Source organism: Pseudorasbora parva, chromosome 5, assembly GCF_024679245.1.
Source record: "Pseudorasbora parva isolate DD20220531a chromosome 5, ASM2467924v1, whole genome shotgun sequence".
NCBI classification, from domain to species: Eukaryota; Metazoa; Chordata; class Actinopteri; order Cypriniformes; family Gobionidae; genus Pseudorasbora; species Pseudorasbora parva.
The window spans coordinates 47,592,277-47,619,517 of NC_090176.1; the positions used below are offsets into that span (position 1 = coordinate 47,592,277).

At 36.3% G+C, this 27,241-nt stretch overlaps 1 protein-coding gene across 2 annotated transcripts in view; it reads right to left on the minus strand.

Moving 5' to 3' along the window:
• scn1laa (sodium channel, voltage-gated, type I-like, alpha) overlaps positions 1-27,241 on the minus strand; it is a 70,473-nt gene that overhangs the window by 40,495 nt on the left and 2,737 nt on the right. The window contains exons 2-10 of one of the 2 annotated variants that reach the window (XM_067444566.1): positions 27,115-27,233; positions 24,565-24,654; positions 24,345-24,473; positions 19,433-19,524; positions 11,612-11,830; positions 7,949-8,012; positions 7,712-7,853; positions 3,369-3,575; positions 2,343-2,594 (exon numbers count right to left, since the gene is read on the minus strand). In XM_067444566.1, coding sequence (XP_067300667.1) covers positions 2,343-2,594; positions 3,369-3,575; positions 7,712-7,853; positions 7,949-8,012; positions 11,612-11,830; positions 19,433-19,524; positions 24,345-24,473; positions 24,565-24,654; positions 27,115-27,233 — 1,314 coding nt within the window. Of the gene's footprint in view, positions 1-2,342; positions 2,595-3,368; positions 3,576-7,711; positions 7,854-7,948; positions 8,013-11,611; positions 11,831-19,432; positions 19,525-24,344; positions 24,474-24,564; positions 24,655-27,114; positions 27,234-27,241 lie in introns of those variants that run through there. The other variant, XM_067444565.1, reaches the window with a different exon arrangement.

Here is a 27,241-nt window from a genome sequence, read left to right on the forward strand (position 1 = left end):
AAGATTTTGCTCATTTCTTATGCAAGTTCATGAAAGTTTTTTACAGAATTCAAGGCACATCAAAAAAATGAAAGTAAAACAAATGTAATAGACTAAAGTTTTGATTATATACAAAATATATATTTATTTATTTTTTACAAAATTGGACTCTAAAATAGAAGATTAAAAGAAAACGAAAAGCCATATGTCTAATCATGTTTAATCTCCAAATTTGAAGTTGGTATCACAAAAAATGAGCCCCCTAAAAGGGTTTAAAATATTGTTTCCATGGTAAAGTAATATCCAACTTCAAAGGGTTTTCATAAGATGAATTTTTACTGGTTAAGTATACGAATGATACGTAATTAACTCTGATTACTTAAAGCTACACTGTGTGATATTTTCTTCCATCTAGCGGTGAAAAGGTGACCATCCAGTGAATATTAGTTTCTGTTCCTCTTAATTCTGATTTAGTTTTAACACCTGCGGTGGGCGATTTAGTCCAAGATTAACATGGCAATCCCCCTCTTCACATTCGACACGGTGCCATTGAGTGTTAAAACGTGAAAGGTGAAGCTTGAATTTATGGGTATGTCCATAGATATCCATAATAAAGGCTAGATGTCTCGTGCGCGCTGTTGGCCAATGGAGGTCGCCGTCCGCAAATGGCGGTCATCTTGTCACAGGCAGCTTGCTCACTCGTAAAAGTGTGTTTTTTAATGGTGCATGCATAACCATAACTTGCTCAAATTTCAACCGATTTTCAAACGGTTTCGTTTGTTATAAACATCAGAGATGTAGTTATGCCACTACATACTTATGAATAATTATATGAAAGTAACATTGAACAGAACAGATAGGTGCAATGAATAAATACACACACAAGGTATTTATGTTAAATCAATATATAGGCTACTAAAACTGTGCAAAAATATTATAATTATATAATTATATATATATATATATATATATATATATATATATATATATATATATATATATATATATATATATACACACACACACACACACACACACACACACACACACACACACACATACAGCTCTGATTTTTTTTCCAGCGCTAGATAGCATATATATATATATATATATATACACACTTTATAATAAGAATATCACTATTATAATAAAATAAACAAAAAATAAACAAAAAAAACACGCAAACTAACTTAAAAAACGCAATTTACTAGGATTTTACCCGCTACATTTCACTGTGCCTACTTCAGAGATCACTTTTCCCACCTAATTTTGCCTACCATCAAATGCCTTACCTCTTTAGAAAGCTGAGACCCTGTAGTTTCTTAGGAAACGAGCTGAATAATTGTGTGAAGTACTGGCACAGAGTTATAGCGGCTAGAATATTGTTTTTTAACACAAGCTGCACGATTAAGTCGTTTAACGAAACGAAAAGCTGCAATTTCAACGTGTTAAAGCATCCAGATTTGTAGCCATGTTAATAACGTTTGTAAGAAACCAAACCATTTGTAAATCTGTCAAGATTTCAGCGAGATAAGAGTATTTATGTTCGTACAGATCACTCATCTTAGCCCGACAAAAAGCTTTTTTTCTGTGACAAGATGGCCGCCGATGACGATTGTGACTCCGCCGTAAGACATCTAGCCTTTATTATGGATATCTATGGGTATGTCCCTCTTTGGCTAATGTACTTTCAAGATGGAAGGGCAACATGGTGACCGGCATTTGAACCCCTCACCCGTATGTATTTTCAATGGCATATTATAAACTCAACAGAATACTTTATTACTTGAAAGAAGTAAATATATATTAATGAGCACATATATTTTTGAAAGAACTAAGTGTTTTTAGCTAAGAATAAACTAAAAAAGTTACACAGTGTAAATAATACCATACGCTAACAGTACAATCGCACCAGGGTTTGCATTTTATATTTACATTTACATTTAATCATTTAGCAGACGCTTTTATCCAAAGCGACTTACAAAAAAGGGGAGAGCAATAGAAGCAACGAAACAAACAAGACTAACAACCTGTAAGAGCTGTAAGTTTGTTTTAATCAAATCAAAGTGTGAACCCCTAAATGAGTAACTAAAGGGGCGGAGCTTAACGTCAGGTCAGGACAGAGATTGTGACTATCATGATGATGATGATGATGATGATAGAGATGCCAAAGTATGTCTATCCTTTTCTATTCTAAAACTGTAATAGAGAGACATTAGAAATTCCTATAATTATTCTGATTTCACACACAAACACTGATATTAACACAGAAGACATCAGTGTTTCCTCAATGTAAGAAAGTAAGTCAATGACATTTCCTTCTTGCTATTGCAAACATCAAATGACAGTGAGATATTTCTAACCTGATGTGGAGACGTGTAAGTCCTTTCACGCGAGCGCCGAATGTTTCCATCGGTTGTAAAACGGAAGCTGGGCTTTCTATCGTTTCCCTCCTTCGTCGAATCCTCCTCTTTCTCTCCTTCCCCCTGACGCTGTCTCTTTTTCTTGCGGTTGCGTCGTTCTTTGGCACTTTTGGAGCTGAGCTTGGAGGCGTCCGAGGAGCTGTCTGTTCTTTCTCCACTGAGCCCATCACACTTAGAAGCTTCAGCCGCCGCCTGTCAACCAATCACATGACAGATATGTGCAACAGTTTGCAAAGGTTTCATGGATTTACATTTATGCATTTGGCAGAAGCTTTGAAGATTTTTTTATCGGTTCATGCATTCCCTGGAAATTGAACCCATGACCTTGGCGTGGCATAGCCTGACAAGCCAGACCCACATCAAGATGTTTGGTCTGGAAACTCACCATTGACCGGCGGGATAAATGGTTGCCTTTCAATGCCCACTCAATTGGATAGCGCTACAACCAACCAGAGCAACGAAGGTGAAGCGGAGCTAGTTGAAGCTAGTAAACATGTGAAGATTAAACTTTCACCGTATCCGGTCGGCAAAACTCTGAACACATCTTCCCTTTTTAAAAATGACTTCAGAGCCGTTCTTTGTTCTTTTCTCAGAGAAAAGCTTAACTCCAAGTCTTTCAGAGTCGCGGTCAAAGCGGATTCGAAAGACCGCCGTTCGCCAGCTTCTGTGTTCGCAGTTCGCCGTTCGTTTACTAGAAGCACGCAAGCCCAACTCGGCCGTCATTATGTTAAGCCCCGCCCACCGACTCTATACACGATGTGACCTGACCAGAGTTTGGCTTTTACAGCTCAGAAGGGTATTGAGAGTTGCTAGACGACACTCGCGGCAGATTAGATTTGCTGCCGCTAGGGTGCGTCTAGATTTCTAGGCTAGGCGTGGCACTCACCATGCTCTACTTTTTGAGCTAAAGTAAAACGCAAAAAGCATGCATTTCATGACCTGTTTAACTGTAAACACTCAACAGACCTGAGCTTCCGCTTCCTGTCTCATGAGCTGCTCAAGCATGGCGTCAAGCTCCTCCTCTTTCTTAAAAGCCTCGTCAATAGTGGCCTGGTTCTGCTCGTCATATGCCATGGCAACCACAGCCAGGATCAGGTTCACCAGGTAGAAGGATCCCAAGAAGATGACTAGCACGAAAAAAATCATGTATGTTTTTCCTGCAGCTCGAAGAGTCTGTAATAAAAACCTAAGATTAGTGCAGGAGAAACACAGGAAACTATTCATGTTGTTTCAAACCGGTGTGATTATTTGCTTTTCCATACAGTGACAGTGGATGAGAACTTAAGCTATCAAGCTCCAGCAATTACATTTAACTCTTTCCCCGCCAAACACGGAAATTTCCGTTATTTGTGAGAAAACGCTTCCAGGCCAATAACGGAATTTTCCGGGTTTCCGTGTTTTCACTGTCGGGCGCTAGGGGGCGCTATTGCGCATCTTCTGAATGAGTACTGAATCTCCTGATCAAAACACACGTGAGGAAGACGCAGTGAAACGAATGATTGCATGTAATCATATGCATATTAAAAATAACGTGATCATCCTCATTAAACAGCATATGAATCAAAACTATGCAATGTTACTGAATGAAATGTGGACCCAGGACGAGCTACAGGACTGTGTAAGCATTAGGGGTGTTGATGGACTTGATCTCCTCCATCTGTGTTGGATCATCGCTCTGAATCTGATCTGGAAACAGTCTTTCACAAAAATTTGATTTTCTCAGCTTTTTGTTCAAAATCTTGCTTTTTTTTTTTTAAACCTACCCATATTCAAGTGTTGATAAAAAAGGAATGCATGAAGCTAGAATAAAACGGGGTTTTTTGTTTAAAAGAAGAGGGTCAGTTCTTTATTTTGATATATTGCATGCTCAGATATTCATTAAACAAAATATTATATGGGCTATTAAATTTTGTTGAAAATTGTCAAAAACCCTGGCGGTGGCTGGCAACTTTTTTTTTTAAACGCTGGCGGTGAAAGAGTTAAAAAGCTAAATTAAAATTTCAGAGGAAGAGCAGAAGAAACTGCTTGAATGTTTTAGCAGAGCTGCCAACTCTCACGCATTGGCCGTGAGACACACGCATTTGATTGGTTTCACACGCTCACACGCCACACTCTTGATTTCTCACGCTGAAGTGTCAACCCTGTCGGTCAAATGCCTGAAAGATAAGTTTATCTATAGATCTACCTGATGAGCCACTCGTAATCAATTAGTTATGCTTTCGGTGAGGGGGTTCAAGATAAATGTGCAACTAAATAAGTGTAGCGCGACCAAAAGCTACATTCCGTTTTAAGTTCTGACGAGAACGAGCAATGAGCGAAGCGCGAAAGCGTCTCTAGCTAACTATGGTCGCAAGTTCCATCATTAACGTTAAACGAGTTGGTGTTTCCCGAAACATTGTTCCAACAAACGTTTGCAAACTGCATCACAAAGTTGGTTGGAATGACAGCTCTCGACCTGTGATTATAGCAGAGTATCTTGGTTTCATGACGTGGACTTATGTCCATTTTTTAACGAAACAATTCGTAACGAAAATAAATAGTCAAGCAATGCGCACGCGAGCAGCTCATGACTGGAGTCTCAGAGCGGTTCTGTTCGCGCTTCATCACTGCATGTGCTGTGAGTAACCTGCATCTTTAGCCTAATCCTGACTCCTGAGGATCTCATTTAAGTTGCATACATTTTGTTCTTGCACTGATGTTAAATTTGTAGCCATTTTGCACTTTGACAGCCAGTTTGAGATATAGGCTATATTTCAGAATTTTGTGCAATAATTCTGACAGTTTTTCCCATTGAAATGACTGGGAAAAAGTGTCCCAATAAACCCGAATTCACCCCATACTCTGTGAAATCATAATTACATTGCATTATGTTGCTTGGAACCCCAAATATTACAACATTCTTCATTAACAGTTATTCAGTTATTTGTAACAATCTCATTGTAAAAAAAGAAGAAGAATAAAGTAGTTTCAATATAGCTAGCTACTTTTTGAAAGTAGTGTAGCTACTTTTTCATAAGGGTAGCTTGAATGTAACTTAGCTACTTAAAGTAGTTTTACTACAAAACATTTTTTTTTTAGATCAGCCACAGCAACAAAAAAAAGAGCCGCACAACAGACAGGACAGACAGATTTTTTTCCTTTTTCTTCCTTGTAAAAGTATGCTGTAGGTTGATAATGTATAATCAATTTGTTCTATTTAGAGAAAATCATGGCTCTAGTCAGGGGGCGTAACTTCAGTGCAACCCTACCCACATCAGGGTACTGGCGACAAAGTGACTCCACATGATATTGTGACACTCACATTTCAAATGAAATGCACTGGTTTCAGATTCGAAAATCACACGGCATTCGCCCTCAACCGCCACGCTTAGGATACGGACCACCTTTTCATCAGAGCACGTGAGCGAAGCAGACTGGTGTGACGCTGCGCTAGATATTCTGTTGTATGCCAGTGCGCTCCACTCACACTTCCCTCTAAAATGTGAATTGTTTGATTTAAAAGTAGCAATTTCAAGCTTTCTGTAGACGTGTTTCATGTTTATGTCATGTGATAAGTATTCAGTGAGTTTCATTCTCTCGCAGACAGAAAGTGCACCGTTTTTATTTTACAAAAGCACAAAGTTTTGTTGTTATTGTAAGTTTATTATAAATTATGTCTCACATTTATCTGTATGACTAAAAATAATATCCGCTATCATGACTAGTGAGGAAAAAAAACATCAGAACTCGCCGGCGCGATTGACGTGCGTAACAAAACCTCTTGCCTGTTTCCGGGGCCTTCCAGTAAAGCTGAAATGATAGGCTAAGTCTTTCTTGAATACATGTTTTAATTAGGCCTATAGATAGTTATTATATGTGTGCCTTTAAAGCAATAGGCTATGCTATATTTTATAAAGTGTAATAGATGTAACTTGTCTGGAGTGCTAAATTGCAGAGCTGGTGCAAACGTATCCATATTGATATGATCAGATCAGACGCTTTCTCTTTAAAATGTCGTATTTGTTGTTGTTTATTTATTTATTTATTTTTTTAATAATAATTGCACAGCATATATTCACATATAGGCGATTCATCTAAACGGCGTCGGGATGTTCATTAACCGTATAACGCTGTGAAGTTAGCCAGTTTTTTTTTAACCCCAAAGCAAAGTATGATCAAGAATACGAGCGTGTGTGTTGGAGAGAGATGCACGCAAAAAGAACTATAGCAAACTTAGCTACTGATTTTAGTTGGTCTAAATCATGGACGGCCAACTAAAATGGTCTAAATCAATTCCATTTGTAGCCTTAAATTAAATAGCTCAGTATTTTTTTCTGCCTGTATTGGGCATAAGATTAGTAGCCTAATGAATGTGTGCATATTGTGAATTAATTTAATAAACATAATTACCTTTCCCAATAGCCTTCAATAAATTAACGTGTCTGCGAAAATGATTCATAAAACATAAATATCAGTTAACCAGATTTACTTTCTTCACTGACGAAAATTGTCCCTGACATGGTTTTTAAGCTATTTTTATCAAATTTTTTTGGTCTTCAGAACATATTAAAATGCACATATGTAGATCATAGAAATCAAAATTTTCTCGGGGGTGCATGCCCCCGAACCACCCTAACTACCTCTCATTAGGAATCTCAGTGATTATAAAACCGTGCCTTTATTATGATTAAGGAATGTAGGTCTTATACAGAATAAGGCCTTAATATTTGATTTATAAGTAGCAATAAACAGCCAATATCGCAATATAGAATTGGACCCTAAACTAAAGTGTTACCATTTTTGTCATACCCTCACTGGCCTCACTGGGCCCGTCATTACTAAGTTACGTCACTGTCTCTAGTGCTTTAAAATTGTGTGTGTCTATAGGATGTATATACAAACCGTCATATAGATGCAAAAAACAAACAAACAATAGTAGCTACCCCATTCAAATGCTGATGCATAAATAGAGAGCGCTATTATTATTATTTATTTTAGCAATTTCTGCTTTGTACGGCAACATTTTGGTTGGCACCACTAAATCTCACTCTAAGTTTTTTTGAAAAGTTGGCAGCTCTGGTTTTAGGGTGATGCATTTCTCATGAAACACTAGATTTGAACATCATGAAAAACAATATTTTTAGGGAACAACAACTTTTCAGTCTGTACCTTATACCAGCAATGTAGTATTGCATTAGAAGATTTGATAAAAATTATATGGACTACTTTTATGGTGGGATTTTTTTTGGAGATTTACAGCCCCATATCTCATCCACTTTTATTATGTGTATGAAATAATCATATGAGTTCAGATTCCTCTAAACACACACCTGTTGGTAAAGATTCTCCCAGTAGTCTTGAGTCATCAGTCTGAATAATGAAAGGAAGGCCCAGCCAAAGTTATCAAAACTCGTGTAACCGTAATCCGGATTAGGACCTGCTTTCATACAGACAAATCCTTCTGGACAATGCCTGAAATGATTGTCAAAAACGCACAATACACCTCAACAACATAAAACGGAGAGATACTGCAAAGTTTCATTCAATACCCAGGTCTGTTTGCTTACCCAGCATCACTGCTTTTCCCACAGATCAGAGCGTCTTTCTTTCCTGGTGGGATATAATGGTTAACTACAAGGAAAGAAAAAGAAAGAATTCATAATAGATCTTATACAAGTTGCATTAGTTGGTTTTTATTCTGTCCATTATTTGTCGTTTCAAACCATATTTTTATATTTAGTTTTTCTCAGTCGCTTTGATACATTTCTTGAATCCTTTTCGATCAACATGACATAAGCAATTGATAACGTAGGAAACTGCAGAGAATTGTACATAATCATCACATTATCAGAGTTTATAGTTTATAAAATGGTAATCAAATATGACAGAACAAATTCATCTTGATAATGTCAGATAACTTTGATAGAAAGGTATGTAATGGATTACAATCAACCAATCAGCTGTCAGCTGGTAAATGTAAGCGCACAATTAGATAATACCAATTTAGGTCAACCAATGACCAAGCAATGCTTCCTTCTGTTCAGTCTGTGGTGTAAAAGGTCACATTAGTAATACAAGAAAAAACACTTAAAACATGCTCAGGTCAAAGTGTCTAAATAATTTTGGTCCCAAATGTAAAAAAAAATCTGGTAGTCCACCATATAAAGAATTTTTGTGTATAATATGTCACAGTTTACTTTATTTTGATATCCTCACTTACATAAATTAACTATATTGTCCTGCATCCACTAGTAAAAAAATATATTTGTTGTTTGAATAATTTAACATTCTCCTTTTGGTTCATTTTTCTGCACCAAAAAAAAGACAATTATATGATAATTTCCCACCCTCTTTTTGACCCTTTGAATTAAACGGGATGTGTTTTATGAGGCAGGGACAAACCCCATGCGAATGAGGGAAATGTAAAAATACCAGTAAGATTTGTGTAAATATTAGAATAAAATGGAGTGTGGGATGTGGAAGGCATAGCCCTCAACAAACAGCGCACAGATTACCTCACTCCTGCATGATAGCTTTCCCCCATCCCACTAAAGTACTTGCCAATGGATATCATATTTCCTCCCATGAGCGAGGAGGAATTCCTTTCTCTCAAACTGGTTTTTTTATGGCTGGCAGTAATGCAAACGTCCATGATGCTGAATGATGACAGTCTTACACACACACACACACACACACACACACACACACACACACACACACACACACACACACACACACACACACACACACACACACACACACACACACACACACACACACACACACACACACACACACACACACACACACACACACACACACAATATTTCCTCAGATCTGTCACTAGTATATTGGACCTTTCCCTCTTCACTTGCTTTGGCCCAGATCAAAATGTTCCCTATATTACTGACAGTTTTCTGGTCTACTGAAACCTGTCTTCAGCTAAAATTTGTGGAATAGGATTCAAATGATCAGCCCTTCATGAATTATGAAATTTGTGATACCCGTATTATTTGCAATAAATTCCCACAAACAGCAGGGTCCGAAAGTTCTGTACCTTTACTATGACACTTATCTAAGAAGTAAATAAAGGGCTAAAGTCAATAATTTATATATCATATAATCTTTATGTGGTTTTCTGCTAAAAATACCCACCTAAATCAGACAGACAGAATGATCAATAGAACAAAATAATGAACAAGCCATCAATAGAACAAACGAATAATCAATAGAACAAATGATCGATAGAAAAAATTAATAATTGCTAGAACAAACAAATGATTGATAAAACAAACAAATGAATGAATGATCGATAAAAAAACGAATGACAGAACAAATGTCTGAAAAGATGATTGATATAACAAACAAATGAATGGATGATCGATAGAACAAACAAATAGATAATTGATAACACAAATGATAGAACAAACGAATGATGAAATTATTTTTAGCACAAACGACTGAATGAATGATTACAGTTTTTCTCAGTCGCTTTGGTACATTTCTCAGATCAGAATTGAAATTCTCAAAACTACCTGTTCAATTCTCACAGCTTGTGCACATCAGAAAAGCAGTTTCTCATTTCTTTGAACAAGTTGCAAATGCTTTGGTACATCCATGCCAATGATCATGTCCAATTCTCTGTTGTTTCCTACATTATCAGTAGCTCATGTCATGTTGATCAAAATGTATTATATTGGGTCTCTGTTGAATAGTCTCACCCCCCACAACATTTAGACACAAGCTCATAGCATAAGTCTTTACAAGCAAAATGGTTGAACAAGTTATCATAATATGTCTATACTTTCTATATTTCCATTAGACTTTTTTCTAAATCAGTTATTCAGTGCTGTCTTTTCATTTCTGTATCTCAATGACATGTTCTGTCAATAAAATACAGTACAAACAGTAAGAGTGTACATTTGAATATTTTCCATTCATTACACTCACACATACACTAAGATGTAACTTACAATTGACAATAATTGTCATCAAAACTTTAGCCGTAGTTTCCATCAGAACATCCCTCCAGAGTAAACTGTTATATTGACAACATGACTAAACAACTTGATTGTCTTATCCGTACACAATGACACAAGGACTTGTCATTCTGATGGCACTGACATGTTCATTGACACAGATATTTACATTTGAGGGATGAACTAAGCATTTTGAGTAAGAGAGTGGCTTTCGCAGGTTATCCATGGTGTTTTGCTATTTGTACAAATTGTTTTTAGAAATGCACTTACTGTTTTGCAAATTGTGAGTTTGATTCAAGAAATGTACCAAAGCGACTGAGAAAAACTGTAATAGCACAAACGAATGATCGATAGAACAACCGAATGATCAATAGAACAAAGGATCGATACAACGAATGATCTTTAGCACAAACAAATGAATGAATGATCGAGAGAACAAACAAATAAATTAATGATTGATAGCATAAATTAACGTATGATCGATAGAACAACCGAATGAGCGATAGCGCAAACAAATGAACGAATAATCACCAGAAAAAATGAAGGACAACAAATGAACGAATGATCAAATGATTGATAAAACAAACACATGAACGATAGCACAAACGATTGAACAGATGATCGTTAGCACATACAGATGAATGAATGATCGATACAAACGAATGAACAAATGATTGATAACACAAGGGAATAAATGATAGCACAAACAAATTAACAAATGATCAATAGAACAAACGAATGAATGATCAAATAATTGATAAAACAAACGAAAGCATATAGATAGCACAAATGAATGAATGAATGAATGAATGAATGAATGAATGAATGAATGAATGAATGAATGAATGAATGAATGAATGATCAATAGAACAAACGAATGAATGATCAAATAATTGATAAAAAAAACGAAAGCATATAGATAGCACAAATGAATGAATGAATGAATGAATGAATGAATGAATGAATGATCAATAGAGCAAACAAATGATACTTTCCATTTTTCATTTAAATTGTCAAAATTCTAGATTTATATTTGTATTAATTGCCTTTAGGTGCATGAGGGTTGTGTAAGTCGGGCCTGATATTTGCATGTTTACGGCATATTCCATTATTGTGCACCAAAATATTTAACATATATAAGTGTAGTGAGTGGTGAGTTTTCAATACAAACAACACAAATGCGTAGTTAATCATTATGTAGTTCAGTTGCAACAGATTTTGAATCTATATGAACAATGAAAATGAACTTACTGGGATCGTTAATGAAGTCCTTGCATTCGGTTATGTTGTAACAGCCATCTACCTTGCTAGGAATAACAGTAGAATTGAACACACATTTGTGTTTAAGAGCTCCCATGAACAGCTGCAGTCCGACCAAAGCAAAGACGCTTAGGCAAAAAAGAGTGAGGATCATCACATCTGACAGCTTCTTCACCGACTGGATCAGAGCTCCAACGATTGTTTTCAGGCCTGTGGAGATCAGAGGAAACCTTTTCAACTTTACACTCAGCATAGTGTACTCGGGGTCCAAAATTTACAATATTAATATGTTTTTAATATTTAATATGCTCTAATGTTTCAAAAGGAAATCTCTGATTATTTCAGGTTAAAAGTAGAAGATTTACAGATTTGTAGACTTTCATGTATGACATGCACATAACTACTGCTCATAATAACTAAACAGCGACTACATGAAGACATGCAAGTCAACTACAGTACAAACATAAAATCACCACAAAAGGAGAGGAGAGACAAAAACAGCAACACTAGCTATTAATGAATCTTTTTCCAATTTCAATTACACTGAACGATGATTGTTTTAGTACATAAGTTCACTGATTCAGTCTCATGACTCCATAACAGTTCTCGAATTAGAGATAAAAGTGCAAGAGGTCTTTGGATAGAACCAAACTTATAGGGCACTATTTAAACAATCTGAGTGCATGGTCTAAATTGCACGGCACAAGTGCATTTAGGGCGTGTCCGAATCCACTTTTGCTAGTTTAACGACGGGAAAAATGGTTGCCGTGCCAGACGCATGGTCTAGAAACCGTTGTTCCAAGTCATGGGTGTGTTTTGGGCGTAACGTGCAATAAACCAATCAGAGTCTCATCTCCCATTCCCTTTAAAAGCCAATGAACTAATGAACGGTAGAACAAACATCTGAACGGATGATCGATAGAACAAATTAATCATTGAATGACTGAAAAAAACAAACTAATGAACGATAGAACAAACATCTGAATGGATGATTGATAGAACCAACGAATAAATGGATAATCGATAGAACAAACGAATGATTGATAGAACAAACAAATGAACAGATACCGATAGCACAAACGAATGAACAGATACCGATAGCACAAAAGAATGATCGATAGAACAAACGAATGAACAGATACCGATAGCACAAACGAATGAACAGATACAGATAGAACAAACGAATGATTGATAGAACAAACGAATGAACAGATACCGATAGCACAAACGAATGAACAGATACCGATAGCACAAAAGAATGATCGATAGAACAAACGAATGAACAGATACCGATAGCACAAACGAATGAACAGATACCGATAGCACAAAAGAATGATCGATAGAACAAACGAATGAACAGATACCGATAGCACAAACGAATGAACAGATACCGATATCACAAAAGAATGATCGATAGAACAAACAAATTAACAGATACCGATAGCACAAACGAATGAACAGATACCGATAGCACAAACGAATGAACAGATACCGATAGCACAAACGAATGATCGATAGAACAAACGAATGAACAGTTACCGGTAGCACAAACAAATGGTTGCTAGAATAAACGAATGAACAGATACCGATAGCACAAACGAATGATCGATAGAACAAACAGATACCGATAGCACAAACGAATGATCGATAGAACAAACGAATGAACAGATACCGATAGCACAAACGAATGATCAATAGAACAAACGAATGAACAGATACCGATAGCACAAACGAATAAACAGATACCGATAGCACAAACGAATGATAGATAGAACAAATGAATGAACAGATACCGATAACACAAAAGAATGAACAGATACCGATAGCACAAACGAATGAACAGATACCGATAGCACAAACGAATGAACAGATACCGATAGCACAAACGAATGAACAGATACCGATAGCACAAACAAATAATAGATAGAACAAACAAATGAACAGATACCGATAGCACAAACGAATGATCGCTAGAACAAACCAATGAAGAGATTCCGATAGCACAAATGAATGATTGATAGAACAAACGAATCAACAGATACCGATAGCACAAAATAATGTTTGACAGAACAAACGAATGAACAGATACCAATAGCACAAATGAATAAACAGATACCGATAACACAAACGAATGATTGATAGAACAAACGAATGAACAGATACTGATAGCACAAACGAATGATCGATAGAAAAAACGAATGAACAGATACCGATAGAACAAAAGAATGATTGATAGAACAAACTAATGAACAGATACCGATAGCACAAACGAATGAACAGATACCGATAGCACAAACGAATGATAGATAGAACAGACGAATGAACAGATACCGATAACACAAATGAATAAACAGATACCGATAGCACAAACGAATGAACAGATACCGATAGCACAAACGAATAATAGATAGAACAAACGAATGAACAGATGCCGATAGCACAAACGAATGAACAGATACCGATAGCACAAACGAATAATAGATAGAACAAATGAATGAACAAATACCGATAGCACAAATGAATGATCAATAGAACAAACGAATGAACAGATACCGATAACACAAATGAACAGATACCGATAGAACAAACAAATGAACAGATACCGATAGCACAAACGAATAAACAGATACCGATAGCACAAACGAATGAACAGATACCGATAGCACAAACGAATGAACAGATGCCGATAGCACAAACGAATGAACAGATACCGATAGCACAAACGAATAATAGATAGAACAAATGAATGAACAAATACCGATAGCACAAATGAATGATCGATAGAACAAACGAATGAACAGATACCGATAACACAAATGAATGATCGATAGAACAAACAAATGAACAGATACCGATAGCACAAACAAATGAACAGATACCGATAGCACAAACGAATGAACAGATAACGATAGCACAAACGAATGAACAGATACCGATAGCACAAACGAATGAACAGATACCGATAGCACAAACGAATGAACAGATACCGATAGCACAAACAAATAATAGATAGAACAAACAAATGAACAGATACCGATAGCACAAACGAATGATCGCTAGAACAAACCAATGAACAGATTCCGATAGCACAAATGAATGATCGATAGCACAAACGAATGAACAGATACCGATAGCACAAACGAATGAACAGATACCGATAGCACAAACGACTGAACAGATACCGATAGCACAAACGAATGAACAGATACCGATAGCACAAACGAATGAACGATAGAACAAACGAATGAACAGATACCGATAACACAAATTAATGATCGATAGAACAAACAAATGAACAGATACCGATAGCACAAACGAATGAACAGATACCGATAGCACAAACGAATGATTGATAGAACAAACGAATGAACAGATACTGATAGCACAAACGAATGATCGATAGAAAAAACGAATGAACAGATACCGATAGAACAAAAGAATGATTGATAGAACAAACTAATGAACAGATACCGATAGCACAAACGAATGAACAGATACCGATAGCACAAACGAATGATAGATAGAACAGACGAATGAACAGATACCGATAACACAAATGAATAAACAGATACCGATAGCACAAACGAATGAACAGATACCGATAGCACAAACGAATAATAGATAGAACAAACGAATGAACAGATGCCGATAGCACAAACGAATGAACAGATACCGATAGCACAAACGAATAATAGATAGAACAAATGAATGAACAAATACCGATAGCACAAATGAATGATCGATAGAACAAACGAATGAACAGATACCGATAACACAAATGAACAGATACCGATAGAACAAACAAATGAACAGATACCGATAGCACAAACGAATGAACAGATACCGATAGCACAAACGAATGAACAGATGCCGATAGCACAAACGAATGAACAGATGCCGATAGCACAAACGAATGAACAGATACCGATAGCACAAACGAATAATAGATAGAACAAATGAATGAACAAATACCGATAGCACAAATGAATGATCGATAGAACAAACGAATGAACAGATACCGATAACACAAATTAATGATCGATAGAACAAACAAATGAACAGATACCGATAGCACAAACGAATGAACAGATACCGATAGCACAAACGAATGAACAGATACCGATAGCACAAACGAATGAACAGATACCGATAGCACAAAAGAATGAACAGATACCGATAGCACAAACAAATAATAGATAGAACAAACAAATGAACAGATACCGATAGCACAAACGAATGATCGCTAGAACAAACCAATGAACAGATTCCGATAGCACAAATGAATGATCGATAGCACAAACGAATGAACAGATACCGATAGCACAAACGAATGAACAGATACCGATAGCACAAACGACTGAACAGATACCGATAGCACAAACGAATGAACAGATACCGATAGCACAAACGAATGAACGATAGAACAAACGAATGAACATATACCGATAGCACAAATGAATGATCGATAGAACAAACGAATGAACAGATACCGATAGCACAAACGAATGACCGATAGCACAAACGAATGAACAGATACCGATAGCACAAACGAATGAACAGATACCGATAGCACAAACGAATGAACAGATACCGATAGCACAAACGAATAATAGATAGAACAAACGAATGAACAGATACCAATAGCACAAATGAATAAACAGATACCGATAACACAAACGAATGATTGATAGAACAAACGAATGAACAGATACTGATAGCACAAACGAATGATCGATAGAAAAAACAAATGAACAGATACCGATAGAACAAAAGAATGATTGATAGAACAAACTAATAAACAGATACCGATAGCACAAACGAATGAACAGATACCGATAGCACAAACGAATGATAGATAGAACAGACGAATGAACAGATACCGATAACACATATGAATAAACAGATACCGATAGCACAAACGAATGAACAGATACCGATAGCACAAACGAATAATAGATAGAACAAACAAATGAACAGATGCCGATAGCACAAACGAATGAACAGATACCGATAGCACAAACGAATAATAGATAGAACAAATGAATGAACAAATACCGATAGCACAAATGAATGATCGATAGAACAAACGAATGAACAGATACCGATAACACAAATGAATGATCGATAGAACAAACAAATGAACAGATACCGATAGCACAAACGAATGAACAGATACCGATAGCACAAACGAATGAACAGATACCGATAGCACAAACAAATAATAGATAGAACAAACAAATGAACAGATACCGATAGCACAAATGAATGATCGATAGAACAAACGAATGAACAGATACCGATAGCACAAATCAATGATCGATAGCACAAACGAATGAACAGATACCGATAGCACAAACGAATGAACAGATACCGATAGCACAAACGAATGAACAGATACCGATAGCACAAACAAATAATAGATAGAACAAACAAATGAACAGATACCGATAGCGCAAACGAATGATCGCTAGAACAAACCAATGAACAGATTCCGATAGCACAAATGAATGAACGATAGAACAAACGAATGAACAGATACCGATAGCACAAATGAATGATCGATAGAACAAACAAATGAACAGATACCGATAGCACAAACGAATGACCGATAGCACAAACGAATGAACAGATACCGATAGCACAAACGAATGAACAGATACCGATAGCACAAACGAATGAACAGATACCGATAGCACAAACGAATAATAGATAGAACAAACGAATGAACAGATACCGATAACACAAATGAATGATCGATAGCACAAACGAATGAACAGATACCGATAGCACAAACGAATGAACAGATACCGATAGCACAAACAAATAATAGATAGAACAAACAAATGAACAGATACCGATAGCACAAATGAATGATCGATAGAACAAACGAATGAACAGATACCGATAGCACAAATCAATGATCGATAGCACAAACGAATGAACAGATACCGATAGCACAAATGACTGAACAGATACCGATAGCACAAACAAATGAACAGATACCGATAGCACAAACGAATGAACGATAGAACAAACGAATGAACAGATACCGATAGCACAAATGAATGATCGATAGAACAAACGAATGAACAGATACCGATAGCACAAACGAATGACCGATAGCACAAACGAATGAACAGATACCGATAGCACAAACGAATGAACAGATACCGATAGCACAAACGAATGAACAGATACCGATAGCACAAACGAATAATAGATAGAACAGACGAATGAACAGATACCGATAACACAAATGAATGATCGATAGCACAAACGAATGAACAGATACCGATAGCACAAACGAATGAACAGATACCGATAGCACAAACAAATAATAGATAGAACAAACAAATGAACAGATACCGATAGCACAAATGAATGATCGATAGAACAAACGAATGAACAGATCGGTATTGGTCATTCGTTTGTTCTATCGATCATTCGTTTGTGCTATCGGTATCTGTTCATTCGTTTGTTCTAGCGATCATTCATTTGTGCTATCGGTATCTGTTTGTTCTATCGATCATTCGTTTGTGCTATCGGTATCTGTTCATTCGTTTATTCTAGCAATCATTTGTTTGTGCTATCGGTATCTGTTCATTCGTTTGTTCTATCGATCATTCTTTTGTGCTATCGGTATCTGTTCATTCGTTTGTTCTATCGATCATTCTTTTGTGCTATCGGTATCTGTTCATTCGTTTGTTCTATCGATCATTCTTTTGTGCTATCGGTATCTGTTCATTCGTTTGTGCTATCGGTATCTGTTCATTCGTTTGTTATATCAATCATTCGTTTGTTCTATCGGTATCTGTTCATTCGTTTGTGCTATCGGTATCTGTTCATTCGTTTGTGCTATCGGTATCTGTTCATTCGTTTGTTCTATCGATCATTCTTTTGTGCTATCGGTTTCTGTTCATTCGTTTGTGCTATCGGTATCTGTTCATTCGTTTGTTCTATCGATCATTCTTTTGTGCTATCGGTATCTGTTCATTCATTTGTGCTATCGGTATCGGTTCATTCGTTTGTTCTATCGATTATCCATTTATTCGTTGGTTCTATCAATCATCCATTCAGATGTTTGTTCTGTCGTTCATTAGTTTGTTTTTTTCAGTCATTCATTGATTAATTTGTTCTATCGATCATCCGTTCAGACGTTTGTTCTACTGTTCATTAGTTCATTGGCTTTTAAAGAGAATGGGAGATGAGACTCTGATTGGTTTATTGCACGTTACGCCCAAAACACACCCATGACTTGGGACAACAGTTTTAGACCATGCACCGGGCTGTATATTTCTGTTAGGCGCATATTACTTACACACACTTTAAATAGCAAAGAATACTGAATTATCAACTTTAGAGTATGTTTTTGTTAATCAATGGCGAAGTCATTTTCAGTTCCTCAAAATAGCAACACTATTCAAATTTACCATCAAATTTGTCTGAACACACACCTGGTTTTCAGACCAGCATGGGGGAACAGATAAGCGCGAGTACATTTGCTATTTAAACAACGTGGCACTGGACATGAAAATGATAACTGCGTCATACTGAAACTAGCAAAAAACACTTTGCCACATTACGCCGGGTGTGTGATAGGGCCCACAAAGTTATAAACTTGTGAGATTTTTGACCTATAGATTAAAAATTATTGAGTTATTTAATGTGAATCGGACATCACTGCTTGTCAAATCACGAAGCAAAGCAAGAACAACTGAAAATAAACCTGTCACTATTAAGCAGTTAGAGAAGAGCATGCTTGAAGAAAACAGTGCCAGCATCTGTGACCTTGACGTTTGCCCCAACTCTCACCTGGGATGACCGATATAGTTTTCAGGGCTCGAAGAACTCTGAACGCTCGCAGGGCGGACACACTACCCAGATCCACAAACTCAGTTACATATCTGAAACAGGGAGGTGGGAAATCAAACACTGACAGACATACAACACACAGGAAAGTCTCGACAAAGGGTTCCAGTCGGGTTCAAAGGTCACACAGAGGTTGTACACCTAAACGGGTTCTCTGCTTACCTGGAATTACTGAAATAGTTTTCAAAGCTCTGAGTACCCTGAATGTGCGGAGAGCTGATACATTGCCTATCTTTATAAACTCTGTAACAAACCTGTGGGACCAAATGCACAGATACTAATGAAGTGGATGGGCACTGTAGATGCGCATTTTTAATGGACTAATTATCATTATAAGTTAAGTCAGTGGTTCCCAAACTGGGGGCCGGTTGCACCAGCTGTGCGTAAATTACAACACCCTAGTTTTGATGTAAATGAGCACTAAGTTACAATTTGTGCATGACTACTAAATATTTTTGCGTTGCACCATTAAACTTAGTTAAAGCACAACTCTACGTATAAACTAAACATTAATGGAAGCCTCCGATCAGAATCATGAACTGCATTAATAAGCTCTTGTTTTACATGACGGACTTCAATTCTTTACACGTATATGATAATGCTGACATTTACACTCGCTTATATTTTTAGAAGAAATCATTATGTGAATAGATTACTTTGTTAGCGATTCTTCAACACAAACCTGTCCAAAACAGTGTGCCGTTGTTTGCATCTGTTTCATCGGTCCGTGTTGTGCATTTCAAATATAAATCAATCATTTTATTGTTTTGGTATTTATTTATTGATCCTTATTAATTTTGTTTCAAATACAATTTCTGAATGTTATTTATATTTAAAAGTCTGTAACAAATTTTGGTCAAAAAAGAGCCAAAATCCATTTTTGAGCAAGTACATAACCAACTAGTGTTCAAAACTATATCCTTACCTAAGCTCGATTCACAATAATAATCTTGTAATGATGTGTTATAATTTGAGTGGTACTGGTAGCGTTCGTTCTATGTCGGATGTGAGGATGCTGCAGGTGGTGGATCATTTATAGTCTTTTCTCCCAGCAGCTACAATAATTAAATGTATTATTTTGATGGCAGATTGTAATCCAGAAATGTCCAAGCGACAATCATCAGTGACAAATAGAGAAATTCACCCGTAGTCAAAAGCAAAATATTAGACTGTACAGTGTTACATACTTGTTCAGACAACATTTTCCAGTGAACATTTTTTTATTTCCAAGATGTAGAATCTGTGATTCCGAAGTACACCGGTGCGATGAATGAACGGCACATGATATTCCTCCAAACATTAGATTCATCTGATCCATGCCGGTGCACAACGCACGTAAAGATAATAATTCTACAAATAACTGCAACACAGGTTTTATACAGAGATCACGACAAAGGGAAAACTTACGAACTGCAGCTTTAAGTCTTGTATCTAACGGAAGCCTATTTTTACCAATAGTTATGTGAGGCAAAGTAGTTAGAATGAAGGATAGACTGCAATTCATGGCATTTTAACACAACTTGTGCTCACGTATTTGAAAGCTGCTATTGAATCATTGAGGATATTGCTTTATACATTACTTTATGGAAAGCCTATGAACTACTAGCTACATTCTGCAGTGCATTATGAACATATGGTGCAACCAAAAAAGTACAGATTTAGTTACAAACTATCTGGTATAGTTACTAAGCCTCTATGTGGACTTTACATTCCAATTTAAGAAAGAACTTACGAACGGCTGGTGCATCCGTCCGTACCCAGGAGTTATGCAAAGGGGACGTGGCTAAGAGATAGTGTACAGTGGGTGTAACGCTTGTTGTCATGGAATAACTGAACTGCTTGATGGCACAATTAAAGAATCAGAATTGAGCATTGCAGGGAGCCGTGTAAAAATATAAATGAATAATGGTTGTGAACTAAGCATGGCCAAGTTTTTGAAAGGATTGCCAGTACCAAATAAATGAAGCAGACAATGAATCTACCTCAAAACATCACAACTACCAAAGCAACATGTCTACACAAGACACAAGTGGCGCGATTCGTCAAAAGCAAATAGAAAAACCCATTATAATCGTGATGCAACAACACATTTCCGACAGTAAATGAATGCACTGTTCTATATCTGAAATAATCCAAGTGCTCATGCAACTTCTGACACATTGAACTAATGAATTTGCAACATTCACTTTTTCTCATCCAGTGAGGACAGCCTCAAAAGAAGAAAATCCAATTCTTACCATTACCTAACTATTAACTACTACTTTAGCCTCAATAAACTCCTAATAACTTATTAATAGTTAGTGACGTTGTTGTTAAATTTATATATTATATTAAGGGATGTAGAATATAGTCATGCAGAATAAAGCATTAATATGTGCTTTATAAGTACTAATAAACAGCCAATATCCTAGTGATATGCATGCTAATAAGCAATTAGTTAATAGTAAGACTTGGCCCTCAACTAAAGTGTTATGAAAAGGCATATCTCGTCCTTGGATTCACCAGCACAACAGTGTGTGGTGAAGAGAGAGTGCTTCTGACAGTGAAGCTGAACAAGTTGAAGTCGGTTGAAGTTGAGAAGTTGTAGTCCTGTATTAATTACAATGTTTCAAATCAAACTAATAAAATTATGCATGCAAGGTTCTGCCTGAGAGTGTCTTTATATGTATGCATGTTTGTGGTGGCTTAAAAAATATTTATTTCCTTTACAACAAGGGGGGCTGAAATAAAAATGCGTGGGAACCACTGATTTAAGATGGCATCTGCATTTAAAAAATAATAATTAAAGGACAACTCCGGTGAGAAATGAACCTAGGTGTAATTAACAGATGGTTAGCGAGTAAATCGTTCTCTGGGATGCGTTTTAATGGAAATCGAATGTAAAGATTTTTATCTTTAAAAACAGATTAGCTTATAGCACTAGTCTATGGGGCACAGAGTAGTGAAATTAAATCGCTACTTAATACCACTAACAAGGCTCAAAATAGCCTCACACTAACACGGCAGCATAATGAGGGTCCCAACATGCAAACCGAAGCATTGAGAACTTTGTAAGAGTACAAACAGTTTAATAAGAAGACACTTTATAAACAGAGCACATTTCGCTTTCACGAACAGGCGCCATCTTGGAAAACAGTCTCGACTCATCGAGCGACGAGAGCTCTGCTAAGTGATGAACTGTGACTTGGAATCTCATATGGTTCGTTGTTTCTGGAAGAAAACACTGAACACAACTGAGAAAATAAATAAATAAAAATAAAAATGTCCATGTTATTACATTTCACAAACTTAACTCCTATCGACCAGCTTACTTAGAACAGCGCTCGTAGATCGATTCATTGAGACTGTTTTTCGAGACGGTGCCTGTCCGTGAACGCGTAAGGCACTATGTTTACAACGTATCTTCTTATTAAACTGTTTGTACTCTTACAAAGTTCTCAATGCTTCGGTTTGCATGTTGGGACCCTCATTATGCTGCCGTGTTAGTGTGAGGATATTTTGAGCCTTGTTAGTGGTATTAACTAGCGATTTAATTTTACCACCCTGTGTCTACCCTGTGCCCCATAGACAAGCGTTATAAGCTAATCTGTTTTTAGAGATAAAACTCTTTACATTCGATTTTCAAGAAAACGCATCCCAGATAACGATCTACTCGCTGACCATCTGTTAATTACCCCTAGGTTCATTTCTCACCGGAGTTGTCCTTTAAGTTAAAATAACACGTCAAATACCTTAATTAATAATTCACTGTTTTAAAACTGCTTAAAATGTAAAAAGCAATAGTATTTAAGAAAGTATTTTATAAATCAAGTGCATAAACATACAAAACAAACTTAAAAAATATATTTTTTTCTTTAAATTAAATAAAATAAAACATATTACACAATTATAATAAACATAAAAATATATATTTGCTGTCTTAAAGGGATAGTTCACCCAAAAATGAAAATTCTGTCATTATTTACTCACCCTCAAGTTGTTCCAAACCTGTATGAATTTCTTTCTTTCTCTGCACACAAAAGATGATATCTTAAAGGATATCAATTGCAAAACAATTAATAATAAGAATTTGTTACATTTATATAGCGCTTTTCTAGGCACCTAAATCGCTTTACATGTAAGGTGGAATCTCCACCACCAATGTGCAGCATCCACCTGGATGATGCGCCAGAACGCCCACAACACACCAGCTGATTGGTGGAGAAGAGAGGGTGATGAAGCCAATCAGAATATATGGGGGTGATTAGAAGGGTAGATTTGGCCAGGATGCCGGGGTTACACCCCTATACTCGTTATCAAAGTACATCCTGGGATTTTGAATGACCACAGAGAGAACCTCAGTTTAACGTCTCATTGGCAGGACGTTGCTTTTTTTAAAAACATTTTTAATATAACACTAATTGTATTCGTCTGAAAGAATACAGTCACATATACCTAGGATGACTTAAGGGGGAATAAACCATGGTCTAATTTTCCTTTTTGGATGAACTATCCCTTTAATATTATGTAGTGGATGTATTTAGCTAACATGAAATAACGTGGTAATTATAATGTGAAAAATAATGTGGTAATTTTTATTAGCTACCATTAAGAAAGATTGTAACACTATACTGTAACAAATGTATTGCTCATCATTAGTTAATGCATTAACTAATATTAAGTGTTACCATTTGTTTATTTGCAATAATTTTCACAGATGAATCCTCCACAATAAGACAGAAATGTGAATTAAATAAGCATGTAAGTCTTTTAACATTAAAAAACTACACTCTTCACCTTAAAGCAGTGAGAATAATTAAATTAGAATCATTTATAGCAGCAAAGCCGGGATGAATAACAGACTTGTCATACTTACGCCATGACTATTACAATAAAATCCAACCAGTTCCACGGATCTCTGAGGAACGTAAACTTTCCCACACAGAATCCCCTTGCGGTGATCTTTATGAGCGCTTCAAAGGTGTATATCCCAGTAAAGGCATATCTGTTAAAACAAGACCATCAGTTACTGCACTGAGCAAACATGGCCAGCATCTCTTCAGTATGTTTGGAAAGCAACAAAGAGATCAACTCACTCTATATTCTTGGCCCAGTCTGGAGGTTGTGTGTAGACCATGAAAGCACAGTTGGCCAGTATAGTGAACATTATAATCATACTGAACAATGTGAAAGCTGCAGTTAAGGAAATGTAGTGACAGAATGACATTAGCGTTCAAAAGTTTGGGGTTTGGGTTTCAATGTTTTTTAAGAAAGTGAGAGTAAAGACTTATGTTTTTTGACAAGCAGGATGAGGCCGAGAGCCGTGGGAACAGAGCGAGTCCCACGGAGGAGCTCCGGAAGGATAAAAGGAGGAGTGACGACAGTGAAGGATGACAGAGGATCAGGCCTGAACCTTTTGTTGGTGTTTTGTTTTAGTTTATGCGACAGTTGTCAGTGAAGGGCTGCCACTTTACTTTCATTTTGTTCTTTACGTTCATTTCATTATTTACTAGGGAATTTTGGTTTGAGTTCACAATAAAAATACCAAATTTTTGCTGCTGTTTTTCTTTAAATGATATAAATTTAATCCATTCTCAGAATAAATTAATGTAAAAACAAGACTTAAAATGAGCTAGATGGGAACTTCAGGTTCTCCTGTTTAAAATGATACATGGCACTTTATGCAATCTGCTAGAATGGGTGAGAAAAGTAGATGCACGTCAGGTGCCCCAAAATGTTCTAGGTCTTTAAGGATTAGTTAGTTTTATCGTTAAACGGTTCCTGCCTCCTCCTTCCCTTATCAACCAACTTTGCTACAATAGCCTGGTTTCCATTACAGAAACCTTTGTGATATTTTCTAAATGTCAATAAAAAGCTATTGTGAAATGACAGCTTTTACATTAATCAGCGGTACACTCTAAAAAATGCTGGGTTGTTTTAACCCAATGTTGGGTCAAATATGGACTAACCCAGCAATTGGGTTGTTTTAACCCAGCGATTGGGTTGTTTTAAACCTGCGGTTGTGTTAAATATTTGCTTTAAACAACCCAATCGCTGGGTTAAAACAACCCAACTGCTGAGTTAGTCCATTTTTGACCCAACATTGGGTTGTTTTTTACTCAGAATTTTTTAGAGTGTATGTGGCTAAAACATTATTTGTCCCCGCAACCCAGCCCCAGATAAGTAGAGGATGGATGGATGGATGGATGGATGGATAGGTGGATGGAGGTGGATGGAGATGTAGGCGTGTTATTATCCAAGTATTATTGGATAAGAAAAACCTCTTATCCATGGGACCGGCCACGTTCTGGGAGGTTATAGTATGCGATTTGCCTGCTTCAAGGTCTTGATAAATTGTGGCATTTCTTTGTTGTTTAGATCCAGTATTTCTTTTGTCTTTTATCTCGTCTTCTGTCCAAACACCAATCATTAGCGCCATCTTTAAAGAATGATCATGTGATAATGTGGCGTATGCCAGGTGACTTTTAAATCAAGAAAAACTGATTCCATGCAGTTTTGCAAAATATTAGTTCTTCAAATTTCCTAAAAAACCACCTCATGCAAGCATAAAAGCATTTTTGCGATATATATGGGAATTTTGCCGAATTGATGCGTTTCCATTGGCCATATTTTTTAATTCACAATTTCAATCAGCGCAGTTTGAAGGGAATTTTAAAAATGTTCTATTCCAAATAAATGCTGTTCTTATGAACATCAAAGAATCCTGAAAAAATGTATCACTGTTTCCACAAAAATGTTAAGCAGCACAACTGTTTTCAACCATAATAATAAAAAGAAGTGTGTCTTGAGTTTCAAATCCTCATATTAGAATGATTTCTAAAGGAGCATGTGACACTGAAGATTTCTAATTCAGCTTTACATCATGGGAATAAATTACATTTAAAAATATTCAACTAGAACAGTAATTTTAAACTGTAATAATATTTCACAATATTACAGTACTTTGATCAAATACATACAGCCGTGGTGAGCACAAGATACCGCTTTCGAAAACATTTTAAAAATCTTTCCAACCCCAAACCTTTGAACGGTAGTATATATGTCTGAAATACACAAACATATCACAGTTTTTTGCAGTATGAGAAAGAGGTTTAAAGGAGCTTAATCTAGTAAAATCATAATCATAATCCATTTAAAATAGATTTTTTAATAAAAATTGAAGTCATAAATCAGTGGTTCTCAATGGGTTTCACTTCAGGATCAGATTTTACATTGCACATCAAGCCACAGGCTCTGAGTCGCTAATAATTGAATCACACAAAGCATGTTTAACCTGAAGTGAACCCATCTTTGATGTCATTTGGGTTGTATTTTATTTGACCCTGTTTTGATCATGGTTTTTGAGGAGGAGGTTGTTAAGCAACATGTCCATGTCTAATTTGACTAATTTCTACCAAGTGACAGATTAATTTATGCCAGAATAATATAGAGTTTGAAGTGCTTTCTATATCAAACAATTTATCAGCTTGATTATTTCTCTATGCATCTTAACTATATATCAACAATTAAAACGATAATTTTGGGTTGGAACTACCAAATGAAAGCCAATGATTTAATGAACATAAGACCCATCCAGCACAGCAAAACAGTCACTATCAGCATGTTTCAGCATTTAAGAAGGATATGTGTGTACCAAAATCTTTACTGATATTCTCCTCAGGGGGTTGAAGGGGCTGAAGATGTACAAGGCAGGAGTGGCATTGAAACGGTAGATTGTCTTTTTTTTGTTCACTACTATAAAAGTCTAAACAA